At 39.2% G+C, this 15,752-nt stretch overlaps 1 protein-coding gene, 1 non-coding gene and 2 pseudogenes across 3 annotated transcripts; 3 read left to right on the top strand and 1 right to left on the bottom strand.

Annotated features, from left to right (window-relative positions):
- Positions 1 to 2,923: 2,923 nt before the first annotated feature.
- LOC148547309 (small nucleolar RNA R71) lies at positions 2,924 to 3,031 on the top strand. Its single transcript, XR_015897096.1, has one exon. It is a non-coding gene; the product is annotated as a small nucleolar RNA R71 (small nucleolar RNA).
- Positions 3,032 to 7,283: 4,252 nt separating this feature from the next.
- On the top strand, positions 7,284 to 7,828 carry LOC148547308 (ankyrin repeat-containing protein ITN1-like; annotated as a pseudogene).
- Positions 7,829 to 10,862: 3,034 nt separating this feature from the next.
- Positions 10,863 to 12,312, bottom strand: LOC107610563 (cyanidin 3-O-galactoside 2''-O-xylosyltransferase FGGT1-like; annotated as a pseudogene).
- Positions 12,283 to 15,068, top strand: LOC148547307 (uncharacterized). Of its 2 annotated transcripts, none has more exons than XM_088496990.1 (4): positions 12,283 to 13,009; positions 13,088 to 13,434; positions 13,594 to 13,771; positions 13,878 to 15,068. In XM_088496990.1, exons 1-4 carry the CDS (start codon positions 12,889 to 12,891, stop codon positions 13,973 to 13,975), a joined length of 744 nt encoding a protein of 247 aa, XP_088353116.1. In that variant the 5' UTR covers positions 12,283 to 12,888; the 3' UTR covers positions 13,976 to 15,068. The 2 variants fall into 2 exon arrangements, with proteins under 2 accessions (XP_088353116.1, XP_088353115.1); XM_088496989.1 differs by having other exon boundaries at positions 13,591 to 13,771.
- The last annotated feature ends 684 nt before the right edge of the window (positions 15,069 to 15,752 follow it).

The following is a 15,752-nucleotide window of genomic DNA, read 5'->3' as shown; positions in this document are numbered from 1 at the left end:
TACTTTGATCATGGTTCTTGGTGATCCATGCATTGGCATAGAACTCTTGAACCATTAGGATGCCGACTTGTTGGATGGGATTTGTTAGAACTTCCCAACCTCTTCTTTGAATTTCATGTCGGATCTCCGGATACTCATTTCTTTTGAGTTTGAAAGGGACCTCGGGGATCACCTTCTTCTTGGCCACAACATCATAGAAGTGGTCTTGATGGGCTTTGGAGATGAACCTTTCCATCTCCCATGACTCGGATGTGGAAGCTTTTGTCTTCCCCTTCCCCTTTCTAGAGGATTCTCTGGTCTTAGGTGCCATCAATGGTAATGGAAAAACAAAAAGCTTATGCTTTTACCACACCAAACTTAGAATATTGCTCGCCCTCGAGCAATAAACAAAAGAATAGAAGAAGAAGAAGAAGAAATATAGAGAGGGAGAGGGAGATGTGGTTTCGGCCAAGAGGAGTGTAGAGGGGTGTGTTGTGTGAATTTGATGAAGAATGGAGGGCTTTATATAGGGAAGGGATGGGGTGAAAGGTTTCGGCCATATGGGTGGGTTTGGGTGGGAAATTGGTTTTGAATTTTTGAAGGTAGGTGGAGTTTATGAGGTAGGTTTATGGGAAAGAGTGGATGGATGTGAGTGGTGACGAGGTGATGGGGAAGAGAGTTTGTGGGGTTGTGTGAAAGAAAGTGGTGAGAAGAAGTGAGTGGAGGTAGATGGGGATTCTGTGGGGTCCACAGATCCTGAGTGGATCCTGTGGGGTCCACAGATCCTGAGTGGATCCTGTGGGGTCCACAGATCCTGAGGTGTTCAAAGATTTACATCCCTGCACCCATTAGGCATGTAAAAATGCCTTTGCATACAACTCTGGGCGTTCAGCGCCAGGTTGGTGGCCATTTTGGGCGTTCAACGCCCATTTGTGTGCCATTTCTGGCGTTGAACGCCAGAACCATGCCTGTTCTGGCGTTCAGCGCCCAGAAGCTGCCCATTTTGGGCGTTCAGTGCCAGAACCATGCTCTGTTCTGGCGCTGAACGCCAGACAGATGCTCCTCCAGGGTGTGATTTTTCTTCTGCTGTTTTTGACTCCGTTTTCAATTTTTATATTTATTTTGTGACTCCACATGATCATGAACCTAAGAAAACATGAAAAACAATAATAATAGAGTTAGATAAATAAACATTGGGTTGCCTCCCAACACGCACTTCTTTAATGTCAATAGCTTGACAGTGGGCTCTCATGGAGCCTTACAGATGTGCAGAGCTTTGTTGAGACTCTCCAACACCAAACTTAGAGTTTGGATATGGGAGTTCAACACCAAACTTAGAGTTTGGTTGTGGCCTCCCAACACCAAACTTAGAGTTTGACTGTGGGGGCTCTGGTTGACTCTGCTTTGAGAGAAGCTTTTTCTGCTTCCTCTCCATGGATGCAGAGAGAGATCCTTGAGTTGTAAACACAAGGTTGTCCTTATTCCATTGGAGGACTATTTCACCTCTGTCAACATCAATCACAGCTCTTGCTGTGGCCAAGAAAGGTCTTCCTAGGATGATGGATTCATCCTCTTCCTTTCCAGTATCCAGGACTATGAAATCAGCAGGGATGTAAAGGCCTTCAACCTTTACTAACACGTCCTCTACTTGTCCATAAGCCTGTTTTCTTGAACTGTCTGCCATCTCTAATGAGATTTTAGCAGCTTGCACCCCATAGATTCCCAGTTTTTCTATTACAGAGAGGGGCATGAGGTTTATCCCTGAACCAAGGTCACATAGAGCCTTAAAGATCATGGTGCCTATGGTACGGGGTATTATGAACTTTCCAGGATCCTGTCTCTTCTGAGGCAATGTCAGTTGATCCAGATCACTTAGTTCATTGATGAACAAGGGAGGTTCAACTTCCCAAATATCAATGCCAAATAATTTGGCATTCAGCTTCATGATTGCACCAAGAAACTTGGCAGTTTGCTCTTCAGTAACATCCTCATTCTCTTCAGAAGAGGAATACTCATCAGAGCTCATGAAGGGCATAAGGAGGTTCAATGGAATCTCTATGGTCTCCAGATGAGCCTCAGAGTCCTTTGGTTCCTCAGAGGGAAGCTCCTTATTGATCACTGGATGTCCCAGGAGGTCCTCCTCTTTGGGATTCACGTCCTCCACTCCTTCTTTGGGTTCGGCCATGGTGCTTATGTCAATGGCCTTGCACTCTCCTTTTGGATTCTCTTCTGTATTGCTTGGGAGAGTACTAGGAGGGATTTCAGTGATCCTTTTACTCAGCTGGCCCACTTGTGCTTCCAGATTTCTAATGGAAGATCTTGTTTCATTCATGAAACTTACAGTGGCCTTAGATAGATCAGAGACTAAGTTTGTTAAATTAGAAGTATTCTGTTCAGAGTTCTCTGTCTGTTGCTGAGTGGATGATGGAAAAGGCTTGCTATTGCTAAACCTGTTTCTTCCACCATTATTAAAGCCTTGTTGAGGCTTTTGATCCTTCCATGAGAAATCTGGATGATTTCTCCATGATGAGTTATAGGTGTTTCCATAAGGTTCACCTAAGTAATTCACCTCTGCTATTGCAGGGTTCTCAGGATCATAAGCTTCTTCTTCATGAGAAGCCTCTTGAGTACTGTTGGATGCAGCTTGCATTCCATGCAGACTCTGAGAGATCATATTGACTTGCTGAGTCAATATTTTATTCTGAGCCAATATGGCATTCAGAGTATCAACTTCGAGAACTCCCTTCTTCATAGGCGTCCCATTACTCACAGGATTCCTTTCAGAAGTGTACATGAACTGGTTATTAGCAACCATGTCAATGAGTTCTTGAGCTTCTGCAGGCGTTTTCTTTAGGTGAATGGATCCACCTGCAGAAGTGTCCAGTGACATCTTTGATAGCTCGGATAAACCATCATAGAATATATCCAGGATGGTCCATTCTGAAAGCATGTCAGAAGGACACTTTTTGGTCAACTGTTTGTATCTTTCCCAAGCTTCATAGAGGGATTCACCTTCTTTCTGTCTGAAAGTTTGAACATCAGCTCTAAGCTTGCTCAGCTTTTGAGGAGGAAAGTACTTGGCTAAGAAAGCCGTGACCAGCTTATCCCAAGAGTTCAGGCTGTCTTTGGGTTGAGAATCCAACCATAATCTAGCTCTGTCTCTTACAGCAAAAGGGAAAATCATGAGCCTGTAGACTTCAGGATCTACTCCATTAGTCTTAACAGTATCACATATCTGCAAGAATTCAGTTAAGAACTGAAAAGGATCTTCAGATGGAAGTCCATGAAACTTGCAGTTCTGCTGCATCAGAGAAACTAATTGAGGTTTCAGCTCAAAATTGTTTGCTCCAATGGCAGGAATGGAGATGCTTCTTCCATGTAAATTGGAATTAGGTGCAGTAAAGTCACCAAGCATCTTCCTTACATTATTATTATTTTCGGCTGCCATCTCCTCTTCCTGTTCGAAAATTTCTGAAAGGTTATCTCTGGATTGTTGTAATTTAGCTTCTCTTAATTTTCTCTTCAGAGTCCTTTTAGGTTCTGGATCTGCTTCCACAAGAATGTTCTTATCCTTGCTCCTGCTCATATGACAAAGAAGAAGGCACAGAAAAATAATAATAATAATAGAGATCCTTTATACCACAGTATATGGATTCCTGTGTGAGTAGAAGAAGAGGGGGAGACAAAGAATGTAATATAATGGAAGAAACACAACTGTGAGGATGGCAGAGATGTGAGATGAGATGTTAGGATATGAATGAATAAATAGAATAAGATGGGAGAGAGAGAATTTTCGAAAAATATTTTTGAAAAAGAGTTAGTGATTTTTGAAAATAGTTTTTGAAAAATGTTAGTAATTTTCGAAAATTAAGATTTAAAAATTAAAATAATTAATAAATTAAAAAGAAATTTTGAAAAAGGGGGAAGATATTTTCGAAAATGAGAGAGAGAGAGAGTTAGTTAGGTAGTTTTGAAAAAGTTAAGAAACAAACAAAAAGTTAGTTAGTTAGTTGAAACAAATTTTGAAAAGATAAGAAGTTAGGAAGTTAGAAAAGATATTTTGAAAAGATATTTTTGAAAAAGATAAGATAAGAAGATATTTTAGAAACTAATTTTGAAAAAGATTTGATTTTTAAAATCTCAATTAATGACTTGATTCACAAGAAATCACAAGATATGATTCTAGAACTTAAAGTTTGAATCTTTCTTAACAAGCAAGTAACAAACTTCAAATTTTTGAATAAAAACATTAATTGATTATGTTATTTTCGAAAATTTGATAAAAATAAGAAAAAGATTTTTGAAAAATATTTTTGAAATTTTCGAAAATAACTAAGAATTTTGAAAAAGATTTGATTTTTGAAAAAGATTTTGAAAAAGATAAGATTTTTAAATTGAAAATTTGATTTGACTCATAAGAAACAACTTGATTTTAAAAATTTTTGAAAAATTCAACCCAATTTTCGAATTTGATGAGAGAAAAAGGAAAAGATATTTTATTTTTATTTTTTTTTGAATTTTTATGATGAGAGAGAAAAACAAGTAAAATAATGCAATGCATGAAATTTTTAGATCAAAACAATGAATGTATGCAAGAATGCTATGAATGTCAAGATGAACACCAAGAACACCGTGAATATCATGATGAACATCAAGAACATATTTTTGAAAAATTTTATATGCAAAGAAAACATGCAAGACACCAAACTTAGAAATCTTTCATGTTTAGACTCTAATAAACGAAAGATGCACATGTAAAACAAGAAAAGACACAAAACAAGAAAACATCAAGATCAAACAAGAAGACTGACCAAGAACAACTTGAAGATCATGAAGAACACTATGAATGCATGAATTTTTGAAAAATGCAAGATGAATATGCAAGTGACACCAAACTTATGATATGACTCAAGACTCAAATAAGAAACACAAAAATATTTTTGATTTTTATGATTTTCTAAATTTTTTTTTGTTTTTTTCAAAAATTATTTGAAAAACAAAGATAAGGATTTCAAAATCTTTAATATGAATTCCAGGAATCTTGTCATGTTAGTCTTAAAGCTCCAATCAAAGGGTCAGGCATGGCTTAATAGCCAGCCAAGCTTTAATAAAAATATGAGTGTAATTCAGACATGACAAGCCTGACATACCCTATCCAGAAGGATTGGGCATGACTCCACTGAGGTGATTAGCCAATCCCAAAGCAGTTTGGGTATGGCTTTACAGCCAGATAGGCTTCAACATGCTTCATGAAACACTAGAATTCATTCATAAAAATTTTGAAGCCACAGAATAATTTATTTTTGAAAACATTATTTTTAGTAAATTTTTTTTCGAAAATTGGTGAGAAAATTTTGAAATATTTTTGAAAAATTTTTTGAAAAGAAAACAAAAAGAAAATTACCTAATATGAGCAACAAGATGAACCGTCAGTTGTCCAAACTCGAACAATCCCCGGCAACGGCGCCAAAAACTTGGTGCACGAAATTGTGATGTCCAGGCTCAAACAATCCCTGGCAACGTGAGCAACTTGGTACGCGTAATCGTGATTACACTTTAATTATGTAAAATTCATGGCTCTTTCTTTCCCTGGCAATGGCGCCAAGAACATGGTGCCAATACCATGGTTCACAACTTCGATACAACTAACCAGCAAGTGCACTGGGTCGTCCAAGTAATACCTTACGTGAGTAAGGGTCGAATCCCACGGAGATTGTTGGTATGAAGCAAGCTATGGTCACCTTGTAAATCTCAGTCAGGCAGATATAAATTGATAATGGAGTTTTCGAATAATAATTAATAAAATAGGGATAGAGGTACTTATGTAAATCATTGGTGAGAATTTTGGATAAGCGAATGGAGATGCTTTTCGTTCCTCTGAACCTCTGCTTTCCTGCTATCTTCATCCAGTCAGTCTTACTCCTTTCCATGGCTGGCTTTATGTGATACATCACCACTGTCAATGGCTACTTTCGGTCATCTCTCGGGAAAATGATCCAATGCCCTGTCACGGCACGGCTAATCGTCTGGAGGCATCACCCTTGTCAATGGCTTCATCTTATCCTCTCAGTGAATAATATGCTCACGCACCCTGTCACGGCACGGCTATTCATCTGTCGGTTCTCGATCATGCTGGAATAGGATTTACTATCCTTTTGCGTCTGTCACTAACGCCCTGCAATCGCGAGTTTGGAGCTCGTCACAGTCATTCAATCATTGAATCCTACTCGGAATACCACAGACAAGGTTTAGACCTTCCGGATTCTCTTGAATGCCGCCATCATTCTAGCTTACGCCACGAAGATTCTGGTTAGGAGATCTAAGAGATATGCATTCAGTCGAAGGTAGAACGGAAGTGGTTGTCAGGCACGCGTTCATAGGGAATGATGATGATTGTCACGTTCATCACATTCAGATTGAAGTACGAATGAATATCTTAGAAGCGAAACAAGATGAATTGAATAGAAAAACAATAGTACTTTGCATTAATCTTTGAGGAACAGCAGAGCTCCACACCTTAATCTATGGAGTGTAGAAACTCTACCGTTAAAAATACATAAGTGAAAGTCCAGGCATGGCCGAGATGGCCAGCCCCTATGGTCTAAGAACAATGCGTTCCAAGATTAAAAGCTGATCAAAAGATACCTAATACAATAGTAAGAGGTCCTATTTATAATAAACTAGCTACTAGGGTTTATATGAGTAAGTAATTGATGCATAAATCCACTTCCGGGGCCCACTTGGTGTGTATTTGGGCTGAGCTTGAGTGTTACACGTGCAGAGGCCAATTGTGGAGTTGAACGCCAGCTTTTGTGCCAGTTTGGGCGTTCAACTCTGGTTTTGGCTCCTTTTCTGGCGCTGGACGCCAGATTTGGGCAGAGAGCTGGCGTTGAACGCCAGTTTACGTCATCTATTCTTGGCCAAAGTATGGACTATTATATATTGCTGGAAAGACCTGGATGTCTACTTTCCAACGCAATTGGAAGCGTGCCATTTTGAGTTCTGTAGCTCCAGAAAATCCACTTTGAGTGCAGGGAGGTCAGAATCCAACAGCATCAGCAGTCCTTCTTCAACCTCTGAATCTGATTTCTGCTCAAGTCCCTCAATTTCAGCCAGAAAATACCTGAAATCACAAAAAAACACACAAACTCATAGTAAAGTCTAGAAATGTGAATTTAACATAAAAACTAATGAAAACACCCCTAAAAGTAACTAGATCCTACTAAAAACATACTAAAAACAATGTCAAAAAGCGTATAAATTATCCGCTCATCAATGGCCTAACAGCTAATGATGTTTTGGAAATGGAGCATCAGGATATGCACAAAGAGGCAAAGTGCTGGATAAAGGAGACAGCTCCACAGTAGCAGTTCTTGTTGCCGCAGTTGTCTTGGCTGCTGCCTACACAATCCCAGGTGGGAGTGAAAACGGCACACCAGTGTTCTTTGGCTCACGAGTCTTCCTCTTCTTCATTGTCACAGATGTTGTAGCCCTTGTGAGCTCACTTGCCTCAGTGGTGATGTTCCTTTCAATCCTAACATCGCCATTCGAGCTATGGGATTTCTACAAGTCCCTCCCAAGAAAACTCAATCTGGGATTTGCACTGTTGTTCTTCTCATTGGTGTGCACAATGCTGGCATTCACCGCAACCGTTTTGCTGACAATTCAGTTGGAGAACACAAAATGGACTTCTGTTTTGTTCTATTGTGCTGGATTCCTTCCTGTGGCTATATTTGCATGGATGCAATTCCCACTCTATATGACTCTTCAAAAGTTAATTAGGAGGCTTTACAACGGTGTTAAGCAAGTGGTTGCCAATTACATTGATCAATTATTTCAAAAGACATAAATGATATTAATTAATTCACCAATGGCTAGATAGATGGGGACTCTGTTTGGTTAGTAAGTGAATGATGTTATTATATCCAATAAGCTCAACTTTTTTGCTTGAGTTTATGTGTTACCGGATATAAACTAGTATATTTGTAAGGTGTAAATACCGTGAAAGCATATATATATTAGACCTCACCATTGATTCAGAATTAAATTAAACTAGTAGATTTGAAATCATTGTAGAATTGTACTAATTTTTTATTTTATGTTAGATATAGATTGCTCATTTCTAGGGCCATATTTTAATGGATTCCAATTTCATATAATATTAGTTAGATAGTCATAGAATCTGTGTGGATTGCAAAATTTCAATTCTTTTCATTGTTCTTCAAAAGGTCTTGCCAATTTGAACATGTTAAATTTTATTATGGTATTGCTGCATATATTAGAGATCATTAAACTAAATCTAATTCAACCCACATAATAAAAAAATTTGCAGGGCATGTGCAAACAAAATGCAGGAAATCAAGTAAAGGACAAATAATATACCGAAAATAACCACCTATTTTAGAATGGAAAGAACCATCTATAATTATAGTAAAATGAACATCCGACTTAGTTTAAATGGCTAAAGAAAAATACAATCTAGTATTTGTTTTACAAATCTAAATATCACATAACCCTGTTCTAACTTAATCACTTATATCTAATTGCAACAACTCCAAGCATACTTGAACTCAGTGAATGGTACACTAAATCCAATTCTACAATATGACTAAGTTCTGTCTTATCAGTTTCTAGCTCAGTCACGTCCATCACGTCCATGACCTGCAATCGAACACAAACAAAAAACCAACCAAAGGAATTAAGTGACATATGATACTACGACATAAATATCAGCAATATAAACCACCAAGAAAATGACTAACTTAAACAGGATTAAGCGTGTTAGTAAAATTTTAGTTTATAATAGACACCATGTTCACAATATTTTTTTAACAAATTCTTCTAATAAGGAAAAATTATATTAAATTCAATCCAAATCAAATAAACATCCAAATTAGAATGCAAATAACTATCGACCTACCTAGTAAAATGAACATCCGACCTAAACTTTGGTGAGAAAATTGTACTTGGGAAGAGAAGAAGCCTTCGCTAGCATTCTTTGGATGAAATGGCCATTGTGAAAGCTTTTATCGGAAATATCAGAACTAAACTTTTCCAAGGGATAAGAGAGATTGGTATTTTTTCCATCTTTGTAAAGGGCATATCCAAAGACTTATTGTGCATCAATTTCATCCACACAATCTGCAACAACTCATAACATTCATTCTGTTAAGAGCCTTAAATTTGATGAGCAGAGTTAGAGGAATGTGTTCATACCTAAGATTGAAATTCTTCAATAATTTGTCACCAAAAAACCTTATCATCAATCAGGAATTTAACATTGAATAAATTGTATCTACTTAAAATTCAATCCAATCAACTAAACATCTACCTAAATATGAAAATAAGCATCTGCATACCTGGTAAAATGAACATCCAATAATAATGAATCGTTCTCATTCTATTGCAGCTAATTTTCAACCATTGAATTTGGTTAATTTCAATATATTCCATAGTTGTTATTGGCTAGTGTAGTTTAGTTCAATGAAAGAATATGGTGGTCAAAAATATTTTTCTGATGATAGCACTGGTTTAGAACAGAAGGCAAGAACTTTATCATTATGTGATACAACTATACAAGAATTGCCATAAAAATTTCAACTGACCATATTTTTATATAAAACATCAATTCCTGTCCAGTTTGCAGTAAGTATTTTAATGATTAGTTAATCACTTCATCAATGAATATTCATCCACAAAATAAGCAAACAATCCTGATTCGATACCTGTTGGAAACCAAGAGGACCCAAAGACCTTGGCTCTTCTTCAATATCATCCCAAAAGCTTTGGTCTTCTGAAAGTTACAAAGTAATAATTTCTATAAATTTCATCCATGGAAAAAAAATTTCAATGAGTAAATTAAACATCCTACCTCATGAGAAAGAAACCCCAAAACATAGAAAAAATAAAATATTTTAGACTAAAACAATAAAGAAGGACGTTTATTATTCCACAAAATTCTCATGATTTGTTGTGATTTTCTAGAAAGGAAAGAGATAAAGGAAGAAGAAAGAAAGAGACTTCAACATCATTGTGTCTGGGATAAAACAAAAAATGAGCAACAGGACAACAAGCCACAACAAAATTGAGAAAAAAAATATGGTGAATAAAAGATTTATTTTAACGGTTTAAATAGTAATAATTTTGTTCTCTATTCATGGTCGAATTCATATTCATGTTTAGGCAAAAACAAGAACTTATTTGTTGCAAATACAATAATGATAAAAATAATATACAAAAAGATAGATAGATACAGAGACTTACAGAGCCATTAGTAAGAGAGTTGTGATCAGTTGGTCCTTGAGTTCCCATGACTAATCAAAATAATGATAAAAAACCCACAAAATATCTAACAAACTTTTATTCAAATCTGAAAAATTAATGACACTAAAAACATACAAATTGAAATAGCACTACAGAGAGAAGATTATCGTGTTGGTGAGTATCAGTCGCGGAGAGCAGAATCGCAATATGCCCGGTGGTGAGCAGGGGGGAGGCCATCGGGCAGCAAACGGTGGCGAGCTTCAACGCTCGCGCTAACTATGGTCGGGGTCGTTGTATCATGGTGGAGAGAGACATGAGGGAGGACGCGCCCACTGAGGCACGATTGAGGAGGGCGACGCGAGGGGAGCTTGGTGCGGTGGATGATGGCAACATGATGGAGGAAGAGGGGGTGCCGGTGCTGAAAGGAAAGAAGAAGAAGAACACCTTAGAAAGGAAATTAGAATTAGGGCTGCTGTTTGTGTTGAGGTCATTGAGGAGAATCCTAATTTTATTCAAATTTTAAATATAAAATAATTAATTAGTTATCCATAGTTTAATTTTAATTACAATTAAACCCTCCATTATATGCATTGTATAATTAGAGTATTGGCTCCTCATACTTTTCCAAGTAAAAATAAAATGTTTCCATTTATGAACACACATATACATAATCTTAAAGCATATCCTGAAGCCGGAGGATAAAATCATCAAGACAAGAAGACTCAAAATTGGGAGCTAACAAGAGGTTCCTAACTTTGGTATGATTATCTCTGATTTCTCTTCCAACTTCATTCCCATCATCCATTACAATCTTAACAGCCTTGCACACACTCTCTTTGCTAAACAACCCATCTTCTTTGCCTTTTTCCACTTCCACCCTAACCTTCATTTTCCTTCCCAGAATTCTTGCATTTATCACATGGTCGCTGTACGGCCCCGGCAACAACACAATCTGGCACTCATTCACAAGTGCCTCTGTCACAGAACTTCCTCCACAGTGTGTTATGAAGCACCCAACATTAGGATGCCCCAATAACAATTGTTGGGGCACCCATCCACCGTGTACAACACTTTTTTCTTTATTCCTCTCTTTGAACCCTTCCGGTAACACTTCTTCCATGGAATTAAACCCCGCAGGGGTTTTAATTGCCGCAAGAAACAGAAAACCTGTTAGTTCAAGTCCAAGTAACAATTCTTGGATTTTTTTTTCTCCATAGGGCTTTCAGTTCCCAGTGCACAGAAAATAACTGAACCGGATTTGAAATTACTAAGCCATGATTCCCATTTTTCATCCAAGGCAGTGTTTGGTTGTTCAGGTAAAAGAGGACCCGCTAGAATAACGAGTTTTTTGTATTGGGATTCAAGATAATCCACGTAAGGACCTTCAATTTCTCTGCAAATTTTGAATGCAACTGCATCTGATAAATCCGCACCGGTGCCGAGCCTATCAAAGAAGAGAACACCGCTTCCGAATTCCCGTTTGCTTACTGCAACCATGTTTCGAAGCTCGTGGGCACGAAGATCGATTGAAGAAGCATCAGGGAAATCTGGAGATGGCGGTTTCTTGAGATCTAATTCGGTTATGTTTCTTCCTTGGTGCAATCTTGCTGGGGATGCAAAGTAAGCTACAGTAGCTGGGTTAACTATGGCGTATTGGATACACTTGATGCCATGGTTTCTTGCAATGTTTGGAAGCCAGTGTTGGAAATCAAAGATAACGATTTGTGGTTTTAGATCCTTGAGGAGAAGCTCTATGTCATTGTGTGTGAGGTCAATGGCGGTGGCTAAGTGTGTGATTGAGGAGGGGGAAACATCTGCAGTAGTTTCAGCTTCATATGGAAGGCCATGGACGTGAGGAACAGTGATAGGGATGAAGGTGATGAGGTGTGGGTGGAGGTTTAGGTGTTGAAGCTTTGAGATTGTTCTTTTGGGAATGAAGAAAGAGATTCTGTGGTCTCTATTTGCAAGCTTGTTGGAGAGATGAAGAAATGGGGTGAGGTGCCCCATGGCAAGCCATGGATACATTGCTAAGTGCAGAGAAGAAGCTTCAGTCATGAGCTTGCTGTTCATTTGTTTTGATCATTTGGTCATTAGATAAAGTCATATTTATTTTGATGACTTCGAATAAAGTGCAAGTCCTTTATTGTGGTGGTTGTAGTTGGCCATAGGAACGAGAGAAGAGGCCATAGCATGGCGATGAAAAAAAAAGAGGCTAAATAATTTTAATCTGGAAAAAAGAGGTGAGTTTTATTTGAAAATGGAAGTTTTTGATGTATATACAGGTGAATGAATGTTGCAGAGATGCAGGCACAACACGTAGGTAACAAGTTCATTCAATACGCACCTAACGTATTGGACATGTGTCACAATCGCACGCAACACAGGTAACGTGGTTCACACGTGGCAGCATGGCAGGAAACATGCATCTTGCGTGTTGCACACGTGGTGAATGCTGGTTGAATGCGTTGCAACACGCAGCCTGCGAGGTGAGTCTTTTGCCTAATCGTTTTGCTTCATCGTGAGAGAAGTGTTATCCTTCAGGGACGGTACCTATGAAGCACGAACACTTCGCTGAGTTGCTGTGTTTGCGTGTCGGACATATTTTGCCGGTGATGAGGACGAGGACGGCGATGGGGAGGTGAGGCAATGGCGAAAACTTTAGTGGTTTCAGCCGCAGTTAGTCAACCGATGGACGTTCCACCTTTTATGCGTAGCTTGGATATTGACGCCATGCATGCACCAGAGTTTTCCGAATATGCAAACATAGGTACGTGAACAGTGGGTAGTATGTTTACTTGAATTTTGTTTTAACGGATCGATGAGCGACAAATTTGTTTTCTTATAGGTGTTGCCGATCTTAAGGATGGGGAGTTTAGAATCGGAATGGAATACGGTTCAATAAAATCAGTCATTGCGATAATTCGGAATTACACTATCTCCAGAGGAGTCGATTATGTTGTTTATGAATATGAGTCACAGACGTTCTATGCAAAGTTCAAGAATTATGGACGTGGGTGCGACTGGCTTATCCGAGCCATCTTGATACAGAAGAAAGCCTGTTGGGAGATCCGGAGATACAACGGGAGTCACACATGTTCCATGGGAACGATCTCACAGGATTACTCCAAGTTAGACTCGAACACGATTGCTGAGGCTATGAAGCCATTGGTTGAATCCGACCCATCCATAAAGGTGAAATTTATAATTGCAAAAGTCTAGGCATGATTCAATTACACTATTAGTTACCGGAAGGCTTGGCTGGCAAAGCAAAAGTCGATAGCCAAGGTTTTCGGTGGATGGAAAGAATCTTAACAAGCTTTGTTGTTGTGGTTCTTGGCAATGGTTCAGAAGATGCCTGGCTCACAAGTCCAAATAGAAACACGACCCTTGTATAACGGGAGTCAAGAGGTGGACCGTATTAGGATACTTCATCGGGTATTCTGGAGTTTCAATCCATGCATAAGAGATTTCAAATATTGCAAGCCGCTGGTTCAGGTTGACTGGACCCACCTATACGGAAAATATAAAGGTTTCCTTTTGGTTGTAATTGCACAAGATGAGAATTAAAACATTGTATTGATTGCTTTTGCCATTGTAGAGGGTGAAACTACTGATGCATGGTACTTTTTTCTCAGTAATACAAACACATGTTGTAAGAAGGAACGGCGTGGGTATAATCTCCAATCATCATGAGTCAATCCGGGCCGCAATAAATCGTAGTGCAGGTGATTGAAAACCTCCGAAAGTATGGTGAATGTTTTATATTCGGCACATTGGTAGCAACTTCTTAAGGGAATTCAAGGTCCCATACTTGTAAAAACTTGTGGTCAACATCGGATATTCAAGGACAGTAGAGGAGTACAACGTTAATTACAGGAGGTTGCAAGAACGAGGCAAGGCATATGTTCGTTGGTGCGACAACATCGAACGTCCCTAGTGGGTGTTGGCATTTGACAAGGGACATCGATGGGGTCACATGACGACGAACCTTGTCGAGTGCATTAAGTCGGTGTTGAAGGGTTCTCAAAATCTTCCTATCTTGGCGTTCGTCCAAGCAACATATTATTGGTTGAACGAGTTGTTTATGCGGAAGAGTACTGAGGCTTACCAGCGCAAGCGTGCTGGATTTACTTTCTTTGAGTTTGCCACTCAGCGGATAGAGGCAAACATGCAGCATGCAGGAAGCATCGTTGTGCACCGGTTTGATAGAAGAAACGAGGTGTTTGAGGTGCGCGAAATGCCTAGTGAAAAAGTGTTAGTTGTTGATCTCTTGCGCGACGGAGGTGTGACTGTGGGCATTTTTAGGTGGAGCGACTTCCATGTCGCCATGCTATTGCTTGCTGTGCTAACTAGCGACTGGATTGGCAGGTGTATGTCAGCGATGTATACAAGATGCCAGAGATTCGCAAGGTCTCCAGAGTTGAGTTTGACCCGTTGGACGACACAGAGACATGGCCTGATTACCTGGGGCCGACAATGGTCGCGAATCCTGCCTTGAGACGAAAGTCAAAAGGTCGTCCCAAATTGACTCGCTATCTGAATGAAATAGATTCACGGAAAATGCATGGTCTCCGGGTATGTTGTCTTTGTGGGAGATATGGTCATAATCGTAGTGGATGTCTTTAACGTGCTGGACCAAGGGGGGTTGGTGGCAGTGGTGGTTCATAGGGTTTTGTTTCCAATGGTGGTTCGTAGGGTCATAGTTGTAGTAATTTTAATATCTATGTAATTTGAGTTAATGTATTTTAATTCTGAATTTCAATGTACTAATTTTTAGTTAATGTATTTCAATTCTGAATTTCAATATCTATGTAATTTTAAGTTAATGTATTTGAGTTAATACATTCAATTCTAAGTTTAACTCAAACTAAAAGTTAATACAACAAATAGAACGATGAAATCAACGAAGTTCGACTAACTGAAAATTAAAACAAGAATTATAACGATGAAATAAACAAAGTTCAACTAAATTAAAAACTAATACAACAAATGCAACGATGAAATCAACAAAGTTCGACTAACAGCTTACAACTTCTTCTTAAAAAACCCCATCGCCTTGTTCGCTATCCCTTTAACACTTGACGGTGTAAACCTGGTTGGTGAACGGACATCTGTCCGCAGGTTGTTCTGATGGCTTCGACCAACTGCCTGCCCTCTATCGGACCGGACCTACTTCCCTCTGCATGTCCCTCTACTGGACTAGACCTACCTGCCTCTGCCTGTTCCTCTATTGGACCGGACCCACCTGTTGGGGCGGAAGGACTGGGGACATACTCGCCAACAAGCTCCCGTGTCAGCTCATTCAAGTCTAGACCGATCGACGACTGTCAACGAGCATTCATACGACCTCGATCGATCCCAATATGTGACTCGATGCATACACTGGATCGACTATCAGGTGTGGCCGGTTGATGGGTTCGATGAGAGAAACCGTCGACCGATGCCCGGTGGGATTGCGACAACTGCTATGATGGGATGGTTGGGATGAAAGCATCATCAAGAAGAGGACC

This window comes from Arachis ipaensis, chromosome B8 (genome assembly GCF_059453495.1).
Source record: "Arachis ipaensis isolate K30076 ecotype BB chromosome B8, ASM5945349v1, whole genome shotgun sequence".
NCBI lineage: Eukaryota > Viridiplantae > Streptophyta > Magnoliopsida > Fabales > Fabaceae > Arachis > Arachis ipaensis.
Note: the sequence above shows the minus strand (reverse complement) of the source record. Positions and strands in the feature narration are given on the sequence as shown.

Bases quoted from the DNA above. Each gene is read 5' to 3' on its own strand.
- LOC148547307 (XM_088496989.1), top strand. From the start codon at position 12,889: ATGGCGAAAACTTTAGTGGTTTCAGCCGCAGTTAGTCAACCGATGGAC. The intron at 13,010-13,087 runs GTACGTGAACAG...GTTTTCTTATAG, and splicing joins TTCCGAATATGCAAACATAG to GTGTTGCCGATCTTAAGGAT. The intron at 13,772-13,877 runs GTTTCCTTTTGG...CTTTTTTCTCAG, and splicing joins CCTATACGGAAAATATAAAG to TAATACAAACACATGTTGTA.